General features: G+C 40.3%; 1 protein-coding gene across 1 annotated transcript in view; it reads right to left on the reverse strand.

Moving 5' to 3' along the window:
* RCN1 (reticulocalbin 1) overlaps positions 1-17309 on the reverse strand; it is a 24905-nt gene continuing 7596 nt past the window's right edge. Inside the window, exons 2-6 of the mRNA XM_035118110.3 lie at positions 8731-8924; positions 7684-7862; positions 6158-6218; positions 2860-3059; positions 1-1589 (exon numbers count right to left, since the gene is read on the reverse strand). Coding sequence (XP_034974001.3) covers positions 1482-1589; positions 2860-3059; positions 6158-6218; positions 7684-7862; positions 8731-8924 — 742 coding nt within the window. The 3' untranslated portion in view covers positions 1-1481. The remainder of the gene's footprint in view (positions 1590-2859; positions 3060-6157; positions 6219-7683; positions 7863-8730; positions 8925-17309) is intronic.

A 17309-nucleotide genomic window follows, 5' to 3' on the forward strand; every position in this document is an offset into this window, starting at 1 on the left:
TTATCCAGAAGATGTAATATTTTTTATTGTTCGTATCTTCAAGTCAATACAGACAAAAATGTATCATATGCAACAGCTCATATGCATTCTGAAATACAGCTCCTCTCTAAACCCCTAAATTAAAAGCTTTTATTAGCTGATAGCATAAAACCTCCTTAAAGTGGCAATGCATATCTATGTATATACACACACACAACAAATTCAGAATATTGCGCTGTACAGTCATACCTCGGTTTAAGTATGCTTTGGTCTGAGTACTTTCAGTTTAAGTACTCCGCGGACCTGTCTGGAACGGATTAATTCACTTTCCATTACTTTCAATGGGAAAGTTCGCTTCAGGTTAAGTACGCTTCAGGTTAAGTACGGACTTCCGGAACCAATTGTGTACTTAAACCGAGCTACCACTGTATAGCCTTTGTGGAGATTCAAAACAAAGTTCAAAGGCTCTTGAATGCTCACAAGAGGTCCAGTTTGGAAATGTGGTGTGTCTTCATTTCCACTGTGAAATGACTGCTATCCACCCATAATATTCGGCAAAACCCACTTTATAAATATGAAGTGGATCACTCTACCAAACATAGGGAAAGTGTAGAAAGCAGCAGCTGTGCTGCTTGAACAGAAACATCGCACCATGTCTTTCAAATGCCAATGAGAGATTTATTGGTTCTAATTTAGGACGATGGATTTAAACCAAGGCAGGAGCTTCCAACCATTCATATAGTTCCCTCCACCCAGGGCTTCTCCCCTGCAAGGGAATGTGAAAGCCATCACTGCCATGGAAGTAGATGGGAAGCCCAAACTCTGTACCCATGAAAATCCCAAGGGAGGAAAGTGCTGTTGAGTTTAGGTCCTGCTTCAATGTTTCCCATAGGTTGGCCCCTGCAAGAACAGGATGCTGGAACAGATGGCCTGATTCAATACAGTTCTTCTTCTGAAAAAGTCTCCTCTACTAAAGGAAACCAGCATGTCAGGAAGACCCCTACCTATTGTGCAATCCTCATGTGCCTACTCAGAAGTCCCACTTAGTTTAACAGGAGTTACTCCCAGCTAGATGTGTACAGAATTGCAGCCTGACATTATTGAATGTGTTATAAGGAAGCACTGAACCAATTGCAACCCACCACACACACTTGCAGTGTGATACAGTATAGGTCAACAACATACAAGGGTATTCTATGAGGCTACTCCTCTTATATACTACATTTTACAAGCTAAGTCTCACCAATGTCAGTGAGAATTCCAAGTCTGAGTATTTATGGCTGAGTTGAAAGTGTATCAAAAGCTGTAACTGAAAAGTGCATCCACAAAATTATACTGAAATGTAAAATAAAAATGTGCAATTAAAAAAGTGGTAAACCTATTATATATTCTACAATGCTAAAAAATATCTTTATTAAAAATATAATCTGCTAAAATAGCCACTATTGCTTTGGTTATATACAGGAAAACAAGTCTCTAGTGTATTTGCTTTTCAAAAAACATCATAGCTCATCATGGTTTTTTGTGAGGTCTTCTCCATAATTTGTTGCTTGGCTTCCAACAAACATATTCCAGTTGTCCAGAATCTCTTCTTTGGTTAACTTGTGGTCCTGGAGGGGGTGGAAATGAAAGTCTTTAGTATAATCTAAACTGAGATTCTATAAAAGGGTTTGAGTGCTGTGTCTAAAAACAACAGAACTTTATTCTGCTCTGTGATTCACTAAGAAAAGACCTTCATGGCATGAGGCAATATATAAGCTGTATTTACTCGAAGAGTGGGCAACATAAGCACTCTTTGTGTTTAACCAAATGTCAGTAGAGCTCTGAGGTTTACCAAAGTATAAAGTATATAGTGACCCCCCCACCCAATACCTGCCAAAATTAAATAAATGAATACTATGTGTTCTCAGAATGCTGACAGTTGGCCAAAAAAACGAAGATGGAATAGAGTGTCCTGGAGGGGGACATGGCGGACTGACTGGAACACTAAACAAGAGCACTCTTTTGAAATTTGTAGTGGAGGCTGATCTATTACCCTGGACTATCTTATGTCAATTTTAGGCTGCCCTTGGATTTTATAAACATATTAGTTTTGTATTTGTAGGATTTAACTTTATGAAGTAAATTTATAAAGTTTATAAAGATTTTACTGCTAGAATTTGTTTCTCTTATATGCTGGATAGGCATGGATGTGGGAGAAGGTAGGGGATATAAAAATACCAATCAAATAACACACCCAGACCCAGCCTATACCACTATCTTTCATATTTCTAGTTGCAGAGTGGGGAGTGTCTCTGAAGCAATCAAGTCCAGTCCCCTTCTGTATTATGGAGTTCGACGTGAATATCTGGGCTCCTCTAGCATCAAATGTTCCCCCACTCATTACAATGGCAGGATTAAAACATAGAAAGAGCACTGCTGGATCAGATAAAAGGCCCATGTAGTTCACCAACATTTTTCTGCTGCCGCTCACCAATAACTGGTAATCCAGAGGCATATATGGAGGTAGCATATAGGTATCATGACTTGTGGGCATTGAAAGTTCTGTGGAATTTAGATGCACACTTCCACTGATAGGAAAAACACATAGAATATTGTGCAAATATGACCACACATCGATCTCGGAATTAGAACACAATGTAAACTCTTATCATTTGGGTCTAGCATTTGGATCTCTCCCACTTCCACCGTAGTTTACCTTTTTTGTGTTTCCTGAATAATCAATGGGTGGCATTAACATTACCACATTTATATCATTTTTTTTAGTGATCTCCTTACAGAGTCCTTAAGGTTTGATGCTTGGTAGGCTGACATTGTACAAAAAGGCAGCAAGTAAACCAATAATCTACCATTCATGAACTCTGTGAGAGAACTAAGTACCTTGTCGACATCCGACTCATATACTAAGTGTCTGGCTTCGGCTTGTGCATGATCATAGTCTTGTGGGAGAATCCAGTGTCGTATCTCCTCTTTATCCATCTTCCCATCCTTGTTGAGATCCCGAAAATCTGCAAACTGCTCCCGTTCAGTTATTACCCAGTCAGGTTCTGGACCACCATCTTCATGCGCAAACATATCAGCTGAGAGGAAACAGTGTCATGTTTATTATTTATTGTTATTTATTACACTTTCTTCCATTCTTAACCTCTCCTGGTTATAAATCCTGGGGAGGGGAGGCTTCACTCTAAATACTTTCACAATGATGACCTGCTCTCTATGCCTATTTTGTGTTTGCTTGGTGGTAGGCCCACCTCGTCTTTATCTTCATTCAGCATTTTGCTGTGCCAGCTGCTGTCATGGTAATAATGCCAATCACCACCATAAGGAGGCAACCCCCACAAGCTTAAATATCTTACACAACGTATATACGTTGTTCCCTTTCCTATAAGTTAGATCTGCTACTCTTGATCTGCAATTTCCTCTCCACAACAAAAGCAGTAGGCTACATGAAGAGCAGGAAATGATGTAAGATGATGCAAAGCCAATAAGTACAACTGAGTAGGTAATTTTGAGTGCATCTTTAGAGATACAAGTCATTATATATGGTGTATTAGAAAGAGGTGTCATTTCCCAGCTATCCACCATGCAAATTACCCTCATGAAGACAGGTGGAACACTGCTATGAGTTACCTATTGAATTATGACTTATCAGCCTAGTACCTTCACTGTTATTGCTACACCCATACCATTCAATAACTGTTCTTCTACCTCAAGGGTGGGGAAGCTTTTCCAGCTCACCAGGCCTCCCTCTCCTCCATCTAGACAAGCAAGAGGCATTAGTAAAGTTCAAAGACATATTCCAGCCAGGGAACAACATTCAGGGTGAAAAGCAGGGCTCAGTGAGGGGTGTGGGCTGAAGAAAGTTCCAGGGGCCTAAAGGGCCACATTAGGTACCAGGCCTGGGCTTGCTCACTTCTGCACTACCTTGTCAAGACCTGCCAGAAAAGATGGAGAACAATGTTCCAGTCGAACACCTAAAAAAAAGCTGCATTCCCATCATACCATCTACTTTGGGCACAATTAACTTGGCCTTGAAAATCACCACTCACCTATAAAGAATGAGAACTGCCTCCAGATAAGCAGGCACAAACATCTTCTACATGTGCAGAGTTTGTTTCATGCTGCTTACATACCACAAATGATTTACATCAGGATTTCTGTCGGTGGGCAGTCTAGTAAAAAGTGATGTGGGCTTTTAACTTTTGTCAACATATTTGTAATGCTCAATTAAGCCATACGATGGTGGTAATGAAAACCGACGTGGAGGCTGATGGTATCTGTCAGACTTTGAGATCTACATGGGGATTATCCCCCTGGCCATTGGCAAGCTTATACAGCCTTAGTGCTGTTGAAAGTTAATACAAAAACACACACACAGTATCTAGGCCCAGTCCTGCTGCTGGCCAAAGTGGCAAGAGTCTTTGCATAAAGGAGAAGTATCTTCTCCTCTCCTCTCCTCCACACATGTAAAAGAATGACAGTGGTTCTGTATGCAAGGAAGGTGGAATCTCATAATTTCTCATGAGGAAGGAGAAATGTGAAGTGGGCAACCATTAGTGAGGGCTTCCATTTGTGGAGACTGCATTGCACACAGTGCAGGAAAAGGCATATTCCTGTTTGTCCACTGAATGACTGTTGTCATTCACACAGGTATTGGAAACAAGCCATATTATATCCGTAACTTATATGGAGTCTGACTATACTTCTCAGGTGGAAAAAATAAGATCCTACCTGCTACATACTCTCTTTACCTCTTCCATATGCCATTTATTTATTTATTTATAACCAGATCTACAGAGAAAAAATGATATAGAATGGACCAGTTTCAACTAAGCAATTGCACTAGTGTGAGCTAGCACGACGAATTCTGCTATTGCAACAGGCTTTCCATCCCTCTTCTCTTCCTGTGTGGGCCACACCCTATGGGCTGTTGGGGAGGTTGGAACCCCGAGAAAGACTGTTCTGTTTAGCAAGCAGAAGTGCTTGTGCAGACAAATGATCACAATGTTCCTCCCAATATACAAAAATTAAGAGAATTCATCAAAACCAGTCCAATGAATAGACTAAGCAGACTAATGACTCCATCATAAAACAAGCTAAACTACAATTGGAATTTCCAGTTTAGTCAAATACATGGGCAAAGCAAATAAGGACATATAGATTACTAAAACAACAAAATGGCCTCAGCAACATTTTGCATTCTGTCTCACACCAGGGATTGTCCGCTCACACCTTGTTTCTCATGCTCACAAGCAACCGACCCAGGTTCTTGCCTTCAGTGGCTCAAATAGTTACAAGCACCCTTAGCAAAAGCACCCCGCCCTCTTTTTCTACAAAGACAAAAAACTGCATCTCTATTTTGGTTTTTACTATTAGAGTTGTATTTGTTATGCTATCTATGTGGCATTTTGATAAGGTTCCATGTTGCTTTATCACCTTTTCATCCTGATGGAAACGTATATATTTAAAAATAAAATGTAAAGAAGAACTTTGGCCCTAATGCCTTTCACTCAGTAGGTTTCTTCTAAGGCTGGAGAAGTCACAACTCTTTCAAGATCCCCTCTTACGATGCAATCACAATCTTTTATGCTAGGTTCAGAAGTAGGGGAAGAAAAAGGACCCAGAGCAACATTGCATCTTGTCTCTGCCAGCAAGTGTCTGTGTGAATAACATCAGAATCAAACGAGCAATAGTGGGAAAGGGAATAAAAGGCAGAAGGAAACTTGGGGAAGGAAAAATCATCTACATGAAACTGGATGGCTTTTAGAGAGACTTGGGGGGTGGGAGGGAAGCCTCGGTGCCCCCAATAATTACTTCTCTCATATTAACTCCTTAGTACTGAACAACATTAAGCACTCTGTAGCAAATGCCAATGGTGCTTTGAAAATGCAAGAACATGAGGGGAATCAACAGGGGCCTGCTTCATTGTTATGCACCCAGAACATTCCTTTTTGTAATATATGGGGTTGACACAACCAGCACTCCAAAGGCGCCCACTTCCACTGAGAGAACCACGGAGGGTACCATGTACTTTGGTAATCTGAGGTCCAAACTAGACATGACAAATGTCGCATGTGTCTTTCTCCCCTTGACTTGGGGAGAAGACTGTCCAAACTAGCCACAATAAAACTTTTAAAATGAAATTATAAATATTGGAAATCCCCTTGCTGCGGCTTACCAATGTATTCATCTTGATCCACAAATCCATCCTCATTTTTGTCTATGTCCTCCAGGGTTTCCTGTCAAAATAAGGGAAAAAAGCTGTCATTGCAAAGGTGTGTATTTGTTGCCCAAACTGATTATAAAACCATTTCATTCTGAGCTGTCACTTTACATCAAGGGCAAAGTCTTTAGCGCGGGGGCACACACACACACACACACACACACACACACACACACAAAAGGAAATATCAATAATGATATAATATTGACAAAGAGAAAATATTATCCCTAAGCTTAAAAAAATCCCCCAAAAGTAAACCCCCCAACTCCTAAGTGTATTAATTTAAAAATCCACCAAACAACTAAAATAGAACATATCCTAGATATATAGAGATATAAAGCTTCACAATAAACCTTGATAAGCAATAGGGACTACTATAAATGAATTAATATCTTACAAAATTAAAGATAAGCTTATTCTAAACTTAATGAAAAAATATTTAATCTATTGTTTGTTTGTTTATTTTGTTTACCATCCTATGCCCATAGATCTCAGGGTGGTTCACAACATAAAATTAAAAAACAAAGGTCTAGAATAAAAGAATTCTATTCTGTCATCTAAATCAGGAATGATGTACCCAGTCCCTACAACTAAGGAAGGGCTGTAGCTTAGTAACCGAGAACATGCTCAACATGCATTAAGGTCTTGGGTTAACTCCATGTTACATCCATGCAGGGCTGGGAAAGACTCTTGTCTTGATACCCTTGAGAGCTGCTTCCTGTCAGTGCAGCCCAGGGATGGGGAACCTCTGGTCCTCCAGATGTTGCTTCCATTATCCCTGCCCATTAGCCATATTATGGGGGAGTCCAAGAACATCTGGAGGGTCACAGGTTCCCCATACCTGGTCCAGAAACTTTCTGTGTTCCTAGCAAGTCCCTGAATAAGAGACATCTGAGGAAGAGCAAGGTGGTGATGGGGCAGAGGTGACTCTGTAAACCTCATCTCATAGGCCACTACAATGGACCTGCATTGCCTTGCTGAAGCAGTGGTGTGCCTGTAAAATCCAGGAGGCTGAAAGGGTTTACCAAAGGCAGGTGCAACAGAAATGCACAGTTCTGGCTGCATTGACTTATCACAGGATGCTGCATTAGCTACAATATCAGTTTTTTAAAAAAATTCCACACACTGTTGTTTCAGCCAATGTAGTATGATAAAATCAGGTTGCTTGTCTGACAGAAGTGCTCAGTAGCACACTTAAAGATGACAACATTCCGGGCAAAACTGGTTCAGGTCCAACCTACCACTTTGCTTCCAAGCTTTCTAGCTATTCATGTGATATTGATCAACATATTAGGGAGGTCACCAAGCAGGTCACGTTTAAATAACCAAAGCAGGATTATTTAAACAGCTTTCCTTCCTGTTGAAATAGCTGGCGACTATTGTCTGGGAAACCTTGCCCTGAAAAGATGAGGAAGCCAGCTTTCAAACCTCTTTAATGAATGGAAACTGAAAGAAATGAGATTGGCTTTTCTGCTGCTTACTAGAACAACAATGTCTTTCATATGCTCAAATTCCTCTGGGTGAAGGAAAGCTGTGAACTCCTCACGAGTGACTTCGGAATCACCATCCAGGTCAGCTCTTTTGAATCTTCTTTCATCCCTGGGCATCATTTTTTTGAAATTGTGCTGCTCTGTTGCATCTTCAAACTCAGCTGGGTTTTCTAGAAAACCAGAATAATAAGACAAAATGGAGACAAACAGGACTGGCGAGTATGTAACAAAGGCCTGAATGATGCCTACAGATGACATGTAACTTGAATCTGATCTGAACGCTTCTAGAAGTAAGAAATCAGACCAAAGGTCTATCTCATGCAGCACTGTGCTTCCAAGAAGATGCATCTGGGAAGCCCCAAATCAGGTACTGAGTGCAATACACTGCTCCTGCTGTCGCTCCCTAGCAACTAGTATCCAGAGGCATCTTCCCTTTGAATCTGGAGGTACTATATAGTGATTGTGGCTAGTAGCCACCGATAGCCTTAATCTCCAGGAATTTGTCTAACCCCTTTCAAAGCTAATAAAAACATAGGGAGAGAACACTTGCTATGTCATAATGACTCCAGAAATACGTAATATCAAAACAAGTAAAGTGGTCTCTCTTTTTTTCTAAGCAAAGTGAATTTGGGCCTCTGACATCCACAGCTAGTACTCAGATTACAGGTAAGGAGCATCTGGCCCCACAGGCCTTGTTAAGTGCCTCAGAAACCATTTTCCCCCAGCTTCTGCCAAATAAAAGTCCTGCCAGAACTGGTTCCACTCAGGAGTCCCTAACTGCAGGTGAATCCTGCCACAAGCAGGGCTTACTTTCAGCGCTATATATAAGCTTTGCTTTAGGCATGGAAAGCAGTGCAAGATTCTCCTTTCACATCTGCAGCTGGAAGTGAAGAATCAGGAGCAAACTATGAATTTGCTTCTGATTCTTCCATTGAACTGTGACTTCCTGACTTCCTAGAACAGGTGGGCAAACATGTTGGCTATCACCCTGTGATTCCCAAGTATGCTGGTTCAATTTTGTCTCTCAAATTTACTCACCAAGGTAATAGCCATATGTGGCTTGTTTGTATTCTTCCCAAGAAATTTTGTTGTCTTTGTTGAGGTCATAATCCTTCCAGACTTTTGCCACGTTTTCAAAGATGTAGCGTTTCTGCACTCGCTTAATCCAGTTTTTTAGTTCCTCTGTGGTGACGAAGCCATCTTTGTTATCATCAATTCGATTAACAATTTTCCTGCAGTAATGGAAAAAGTAAACTGGATTATTAGAAACTGAAAGATTTCTGCAGGGTTCTCTTGAACAACTATGTTTGCGAGAGACAGGGCTTCCAAATGGTACCTATGATGACTCATTTCTGAATAAATGACATAGCAACATAGTAGATGCATTGAAATTAATGGACCTAGTTATGTTCATCAGTTTCAGTGGGTTTATTCTGAGTAACACTCAGAGCAACACTGAGTAACACTCAGAGCCAGCCACAGACTAGAAGTTTTGAATTTAAAGACAAATCAGTAGGAGTCAGAAGACATTTCTCCACAGATTTTATCTTACAAGAACACCCTCCCAGGACCTTTCAAGGTGGGCATTTGGAATATTTGTTCTCTACTATCTCTCAGAAAGTGTGTTGGGGAAGAGAAGGAGTTTCATGTAGCCAACAACGTATTCTGAGTCACAGTTGGATTGTTCTTGTCATTCTCTGTCAAAAACTCTTCTAATGGAATATTGTTGATCAAGCATGTGGAACTGCGTTTCCACACTTGCTGGAAAATGTGACATTTCCCCACAGTCAGTAGGAGAAAGAAAACCACAGAAACATTTATCATTAGAGAAGAATGTTCTGCTTAGAAATGCAATATGCATGCAAGCTCCCCTTCTCTGCTTACTGTAGCAAAATGACACTACTGTATTACAAATTGCAGTCAGCACAATGTTTAAATCTTCTCCAGCCTACCGTTGCTCAGCGGCAGACTACAAGTAGGGCTAAAATTCATCCAAAGACCTGGGGAACCACTGACAGTCAGCATAGACAATATTGAACTAGATAAGACCACGGGTCTAAACTTAAGACGCTAAATAAGACAACTTCCTATGTGCTGCTATGATTTTTCCCGCTTCATACCGGTACATCTCTCTGATCTCTTCTCTGTTCCAATGAGATAGAAAAGGGCTGGCAAGTCAGAGTTAGCATACAAAAGTTAAGTTTTCCTAAAAGGCTTAGAATAGAAGGCAAACTTGTATGTGGACTGTCCCACTTCAGACTGTAGTCAGGGGTTCACATGATATCCCGCATTGATAATTTACTTCTTATCATTGATGTGGACTCTGAAGGGCCTGAGACAAATGTGCAAGTCAAATTGGAACATTTTGAATAAATTGCTGGAAATCCTTAATGGTTAAAATTCCCATTTAAATTGGGATCATCACACAAGGGAACAAACATTAAAAATTATGCAATGTATATGATGCCTATGAAACTGTTTCAAATGAAGATATCAAACTTGAGGCTATGTTGGAGAAGATGTAAGGAACCAGGATCATTCCAGCTTATTTGGGGGACTTGTGAAAAGTTGTAGAAATTACTAAAGTGACTGGACAGCAACTATTGAAATCTCTGGAATTGGTCCTGTTGGAACGTTTTTCAAAACATGAAAAGGGACTGTCATTTCAAACTTCTAATTGGTTATTGTCTTGCAGCTGCCCAGCTAGTTGTTGCTCAATATTGGAAGGACCTAAAGGGCACCATGTTACTATTTGTTTGTTTTATTTGTATACCGCCCTTCATCCAAAGATCACAGGATGGGTCACAACATAAAAATACAAATAGACAATTAGTAGAAGGCAGTTTGGAGAGTCATTTTGGTGGAAAATGAACAAATAATCCACATCTGGCTGGAGGAACAAACTATAAAGATTTTTTTGAGGCAGACTAGCACTGTTTTATTGTTTATGCAAGCAAAGATGAAATACATCTCCCAGCAGCGTACAAAACTTTCTGGCTATGAACACTGTGGACCTGTTTAGGGAGACTTTTAATGTTTAATAGATTATTTTATTTCATTTTTCTGATTAACAGATTATTTTATTTCATTTTTCTGTTGGAAGGCGCCCAGAGTGGCTGGGGAAACCCAGCCAGATGGGCGGGATAAATTATTATTATTATTATTATTATTTTGATACTTCCTGATGCTTACTAGATTGTTTGCTAGTTCGGTTTTTTATTTTACCTTAAAGGTAAAAGTAAAGGAACCCTGACAGTTAAGTCCAGTCATGAATGATTCTGGGGTTGTGGCGCTCATCTCACTTTACTGGTCGAGGGAGCCGATGTTTGTCCACAGACAGTTTTTCCAGGTCATGCGGTCAGCATGACTAAGCCGCTTCTGGCAAAACCAGAGCAGTACACGGAAACGCCATTTACCTTCCCGCCGGAGCGGTAACTATTTATCTACTTGCACTTTGACTTGTTTTCAAACTGCTAGGTTGACAGGAGCTGGGACCGAGCAACGGCAGCTCACCCCATCGCGGGGATTCGAACCGCCGACCTTCCGATCTCTAGGAGATGAGGGCAGGATTGTTCTGTACTATTAAAATTATGTTAGTAAAAACTCTAAAACAAACAAACTTCCATGCACAAAATTAGATGTCAGGGAGGGTCATTCTAGCTTAGTTTTCTCCTTGACATCTAGATGTTTATTTGCAGGGATTTCTTTTTTTATTGGAAGAGCATTCAGTTATGTAAGTTCCCACTTGCAGTCTGAAGTGGTACAGTCAACATGGGATCACCATTTGAACTAGGCCGCAAAGATCAGAACAGAAGTAGCAAGCGTTCAGCAAAAAGCTGGAGACACTGGTTTCAAATAAATGATATGAATGTGGAATGAAAGATTGCTGGACTGTTTTGAAGAAATCTTAATTTCCAACTTGCGGTGCTTATGAATAGTCATGTTGTGAGAAACAAGCTACCCAAGCCAATACGATGATAAGTGCTTGCAACAATTTCCCACAAACTTTTTCAGAGGGACTGGAAGTTGAAGCTCTAATGACCAACCTATGCACTATAATATTTACCCCATGAGGCCAATAGAATTGCCTAAATACAAGATGACAAGAATAATGCAGGAGAATTATACACCATAACAAACTCTTCCTTCCATTGTCCTACTCTGTGTTCCAATTTTGCAAACTGGTGCCAAACGAATTAAGGACTTGGTTTTTTTTAAGAAAGGCACAGGTGAGGAACTGGATCTGCAGCCCCAGCCTGACAGGTGGGTAGCACCACCAACCTCTCAATAATAATAATAATAATTTATTATTTATACCCCGCCCATCTGGCCGGGTTCCCCCAGCCACTCTGGGCGGCTTCCAACAAAACAGAAATTCTAAAATACAGAAATCCATCAAACATTAAAATACAGAAATCCATCAAACATTAAAAGCTTCCCTAAACAGGGCTGCCTTGAGATGCCTTCTAAAGGTCTGGTAATTGTTGTTCTCTTTGACCTCTAGTGGGAGGGCATTCCACAGGGTGGGTGCCACTACCGAGAAGGCCCTCTGCCTGGTTCCCTGTAACTTGGCTTCTCGTAGTGAGGGAACCGCCAGAAGGCCCTCGGAGCTGGACCTCAGTGTCCGGGCAGAACGATGGGGGTGGAGACGCTCCTTCAGGTATACCGGACCAAGGCCGTTTAGGGCTTTAAAGGTCAACACCAACACTTTGAATTTTGCTCGGAAACGTACTGGGAGCCAATGTAGGTCTTTCAGGACCGGTGTTATGTGGTCTCGGCGGCCGCTCCCAGTCACCAGTCTAGCGGCCGCATTCTGGATTAGTTGTAGTTTCCGGGTCACCTTCAAAGGTAGCCCCACGTAGAGCGCATTGCAGTAGTCCAAGCGAGAGATAACTAGAGCATGCACCACTCTGGAGAGACAGTCAGTGGGCAGGTAGGGTCTCAGCCTGCGTACCAGATGGAGCTGATAAACAGCTGCCCTGGATACAGAATTAACCTGTGCCTCCATGGACACCTGTGAGTCTAAGATGACTCCCAGGCTGCGCACCTGGTCTTTCAGGGGCACAGTTACCCCATTCAGGACCAGGGAGTCCTCCACACCCGCCTGCCTCCTGTCCCCCACAAACAGTACTTCTGTCTTGTCAGGATTCAATCTCAATCTGTTAGCCGCCATCCATCCTCCAACCGCCTCCAAGCACTCACACAGGACCTTCACCGCCTTCACTGGTTCTGATTTAAAAGAGAGGTAGAGCTGGGTATCATCAGCATACTGATGGACACCCAGCCCAAACCCCCTGATGATCTCTCCCAGCGGCTGCATATAGATGTTAAAAAGCATGGGGGAGAGGACAGAACCCTGAGGCACCCCACAAGTGAGAGCCCAGGGGTCTGAACACTCATCCCCCACCACCACTTTCTGAACACGGCCCAGGAGGAAGGAGCGGAACCACTGCATGACAGTGCCCCCAGCTCCCAAACCCTCTAGACGATCCAGAAGGATGTTATGGTCGATGGTGTCAAAAGCCGCTGAGAGATCCAGCAGAACAAGGAAACAGCTCTTACCTTTGTCCCTAGCCCGCCGGAGATCATCGACCAGTGCGACCAAGGCAGTTTCAGTCCCATGATGAGGCCTGAATCCTGACTGGAAGGGATCCAAATGGTCCGCTTCTTCCAGGCGTGCCTGAAGTTGTTCAGCAACCACTCGCTCAATCACCTTGCCCAAGAATGGAAGATTTGAGACTGGGCGATAGTTGGCCATATTGGCCGGATCTAAAGATGGTTTTTTAAGAAGCGGTTTAATAACCGCCTCTTTCAGCGGGTCTGGGAAGGCTCCTTCATGGAGAGAAGCATTTACCAACCCGCGAAGCCCATCGCCCAGCCCTTCCTGGCTAGCTTTTATAAGCCAGGATGGGCAAAGATCAAGGAGACAGGTGGTTGGTTTCACTCGTCGAAGCAGCCTGTCCACATCCTCGGAGGTAACAGATTGAAATTGATCCTACAAAACTTGACTAGACAGGACTCTAGCACTCCCCCGCCCCGGCCCTGCTCCCACGGTGGAGTCTACCTCTTCCCGAATCTGAGCGACTTTATCTGCAAAAAACTTTGCAAAATCATTGCAGGAGATCATGTGGCCCGTACTGGGCCCGGATGGAGCAGGTGGTTCCGCTAAATTTTTTATTATTATTATTATTATTATTATTTTTCTTGTGTTTATTAAAGGAAGTACATTCTTGATGGGAAAGAGTTCTATAGTCCTAGCTATCTAGTTGGAGGATGCATCCAAGAGGACCTCTCACTTCTTTTTTTTTTTTTTTTTTTGATTAAAAAATAAGCTTTATTTCTTTTCTTAAAAACATAACAAATTCATAAACCGTAAACAATTATAAACAATTATAAAGACAAAAACAAACTAACCAACAAACAAAATTATACAAATCAACAATACTCCACATCAATACATTTACATTAAAAAATCGTTCTTCCCAACCAATTATATATCGCTTTCCTTATAAACTCTCTCTTACTTGCAATATCTTTTCTTATTTTCTTACTAAATCTATTTACCCATTTTTATAGATCCCTTACAAATTTAAGTATAAATTTCCCCCCATGTGAATCTAATCCCAACAGATCGCTAACTCAGTCTTAATATTATTTTTCCTAAAATAAAATTCCACACACTCCCATTCTAGTAATAATTTTTGTTTAGATATGTTCCTAATCGCTGCCGTCATTCTTGCCAGATTAACAAACTCAATTAATTTCACCTGCCAATCCTGGACCGTGGGCACCTCCTCTTTTTTCCATCTTTGGCCAATTAATAATCTAGCCGCTGCGCAGGAGTAGAGGAAAATATTTTTCTTCCCTTCCGGTATATTCTCCGGTAAGATGCTTAACAAAAAATATTCTGGTTTTTTCCTGAAGGTGATCCTTAACATTTTTTTCATCTCTTCATATATTTCATTCCACCACTTATTAATCTTTTTACATCCCCACCAGCAATGAAAATAATCTCCCACCTCATTTTTGCATTTCCAACAATTCTTTGATTCATTTTTATAAAATTTCGCTAATTTCTTTGGCGTTAAATGCCATCTATACATTAATTTCAGCATATTCTCTTTGATGCCCACACTGGCTGTGAATTTCATTGTTTTTCCCCATAATATATCCCATTGCATTTTAAAAATCGGTCTACCCAAATAATGGGCCCATCTAATCATTACACATTTAGTCTCTTCATCCTTTAATTCCCATTCCAATAAATATTTATACATTTTAGATAATGATTTTGTATTGTCGTCAATTATAATTTCCTGTAATTTCGATTTCTCTTTCCCAAATCCAATCTCTTTATGTTTCTTGAATAGACTTTTAAGTTGACAATATTGAAGCCAGCTGGCGCAGGATGTTTTGATTTCTTCATAAGATTTTAATACTAAATCATCACCTTCTTTAACTATTAGTTCTTTATATGTCAACCAACTCTCCTTCTTGCCTTTTCCTCCCATCGCAGTCATCTCTAGTGGGGAGGCCCACCAAGGTGTCCTAGGTTCAATCAAATTTTTAAATTCATTCCAGATACCAAAAATCGATTTTTTTATTACGTGGTCCGAGAAATGTTTAAATTTCCCTTCATTTTCTGCTAAGAGGTAGGCATGCCACCCCATCGTGTTCCTAAACCCTTCTATTCCTAGAAGTTCTTTATCTTCTAAGGAGATCCACTCCCTGAGCCAACAAAGACAGGCTGCCGCATAGTAAATCCTTAAATCTGGGGCTCCCCATCCTCCTCTTTCCTTAGTATCCGTTAATAATTTGTACTGAATTCTCACCTTCTTTCCAAGCCAAATAAAATTGCTCATGTCTCTTTTCCACATGTCAAAGACCTCCTTCTTCCCGATCACTGGCAGCATTTGAAATAAAAATAAAATCTTAGGTAATATTGACATTTTAATTGCGGCTATCCTACCTGTAAAAGACAAATTTAGGCCCTTCCACCTTTCCATATCTCTTTTAGCTTCTTTCCATACCTTTGCGTAATTATTTTCAAACAACTCTATATTATTGGCAGTTATCACCACGCCCAAATATTTGACTTTTTTCACTATTTCCCACTTCACTGTTTCTTTCAATCTTAGCAATTCATTTCCCCTTATATTTTTAATTATTATTTTTGTCTTATTTTCATTAATTTTAAGCCCTGATATCTCTGCAAAAAATTTTAATACTTCTTTTAATTTTATTATTGATTCTGCCGGTTCTTCTAACATTAATACCATGTCATCCGCAAAGGCTTTTATTTTGGAGGTAATACCTTTCACCCTTATGCCTTGTATCTCTTTGTCTTCTTGGATATCCTCTATTAGTAATTCAATTGCCAGTATAAATAATAACGGGGAAAGGGGACATCCCTGTCGGGTCCCTTTCTTAATTTCAAACTTTTCTAATATCTCCCCGTTAAAAATTAATCTAGCATATTGTTTCTTATATATTGCTTTGATTCCCTCCATGAATTTCCCATTAATACCCCTTGCTTTTAATGCTTTTTCCATAAAGTCCCATGACAAATTATCAAATGCTTTCTCTATATCTAGAAATATGAAAGCAGCTTTCTTCCCCGGGGCCCAATCTAAATATTCTATTAAATCCAAAATAATTCTTACATTTTTAACCATTTTTCTGCCTGGTAGGAAGCCTTGTTGGTTCTGTCCAATGATTCTATTTAAAATCCTCTTCAATCGATTAGCTAATATGTCTGTGAAAATTTTATAATCTACATTGAGCAAGGATATTGGCCTGAAATCCCCTACCTGTCTGATCTGATCTTCTCCCTTCGGGATTAGGGTTATATACGCTTCCCGCCACGATTCTGGGAATGTTCCTTTTTCTATAATTTCATTTATTAATTTCTGGTAGGCATCTCCCAATTCTTCCCTAAAGGTTTTGTAATGCTGGCTTGACAGCCCATCCGTTCCAGGTGCTTTCCCTAATTTTAATTTCTGGATGGATTCCAATATCTCCTGCTTAGACACTGGTTTTTCAAGCCATTCTTTTTCTTCTTCTGTAATCTGTTTTCTTTCTTTTTTGAAGAAGAACTCTTCCAATTTCCCCTTATCTATATCCTTTTTTTCATATAATTTTCTATAAAATCGCATTATGCTTTTTTGTATTTCCTCTGATTTATTCAATTTTTTACCACCCTCCATAATTTCCGTGATTAATCTTTCTTTTTGTTTTTTCCTGAGCTGCCAAGCCAACAATTTACCAACCTTCCCTCCCCACTCAAATGTTCTTTGCTTTGCCCATCTTATCTTATTTTCAACTTCATAACCTATCATTGCTGATAGTTCTTTTTGCAAAACTTTTAACCTCAATATCAGCTCTTCTTTCTGGGGATTTGCCACTAATTCTTTCTCTTTTTCTTCTATTTCTTTCTTGATTAGATTCATATTCTTTTCTCTTTCTTTCTTAACCAAACTTTTTTGTTGAATATATAAGCCCCGAATAAAGGCTTTGCCAGCGTCCCATATCGTTGTCAGCTCTGTTTCTTGCACAGTATTATTTTCAAAAAACTCTTTTATCAATTTCTTAACTTTCTTAACAAAATTTTCATCATT

This window comes from Zootoca vivipara, chromosome 1 (assembly GCF_965207765.1).
Source record: "Zootoca vivipara chromosome 1, rZooViv2.hap1.1, whole genome shotgun sequence".
NCBI lineage: Eukaryota > Metazoa > Chordata > Lepidosauria > Squamata > Lacertidae > Zootoca > Zootoca vivipara.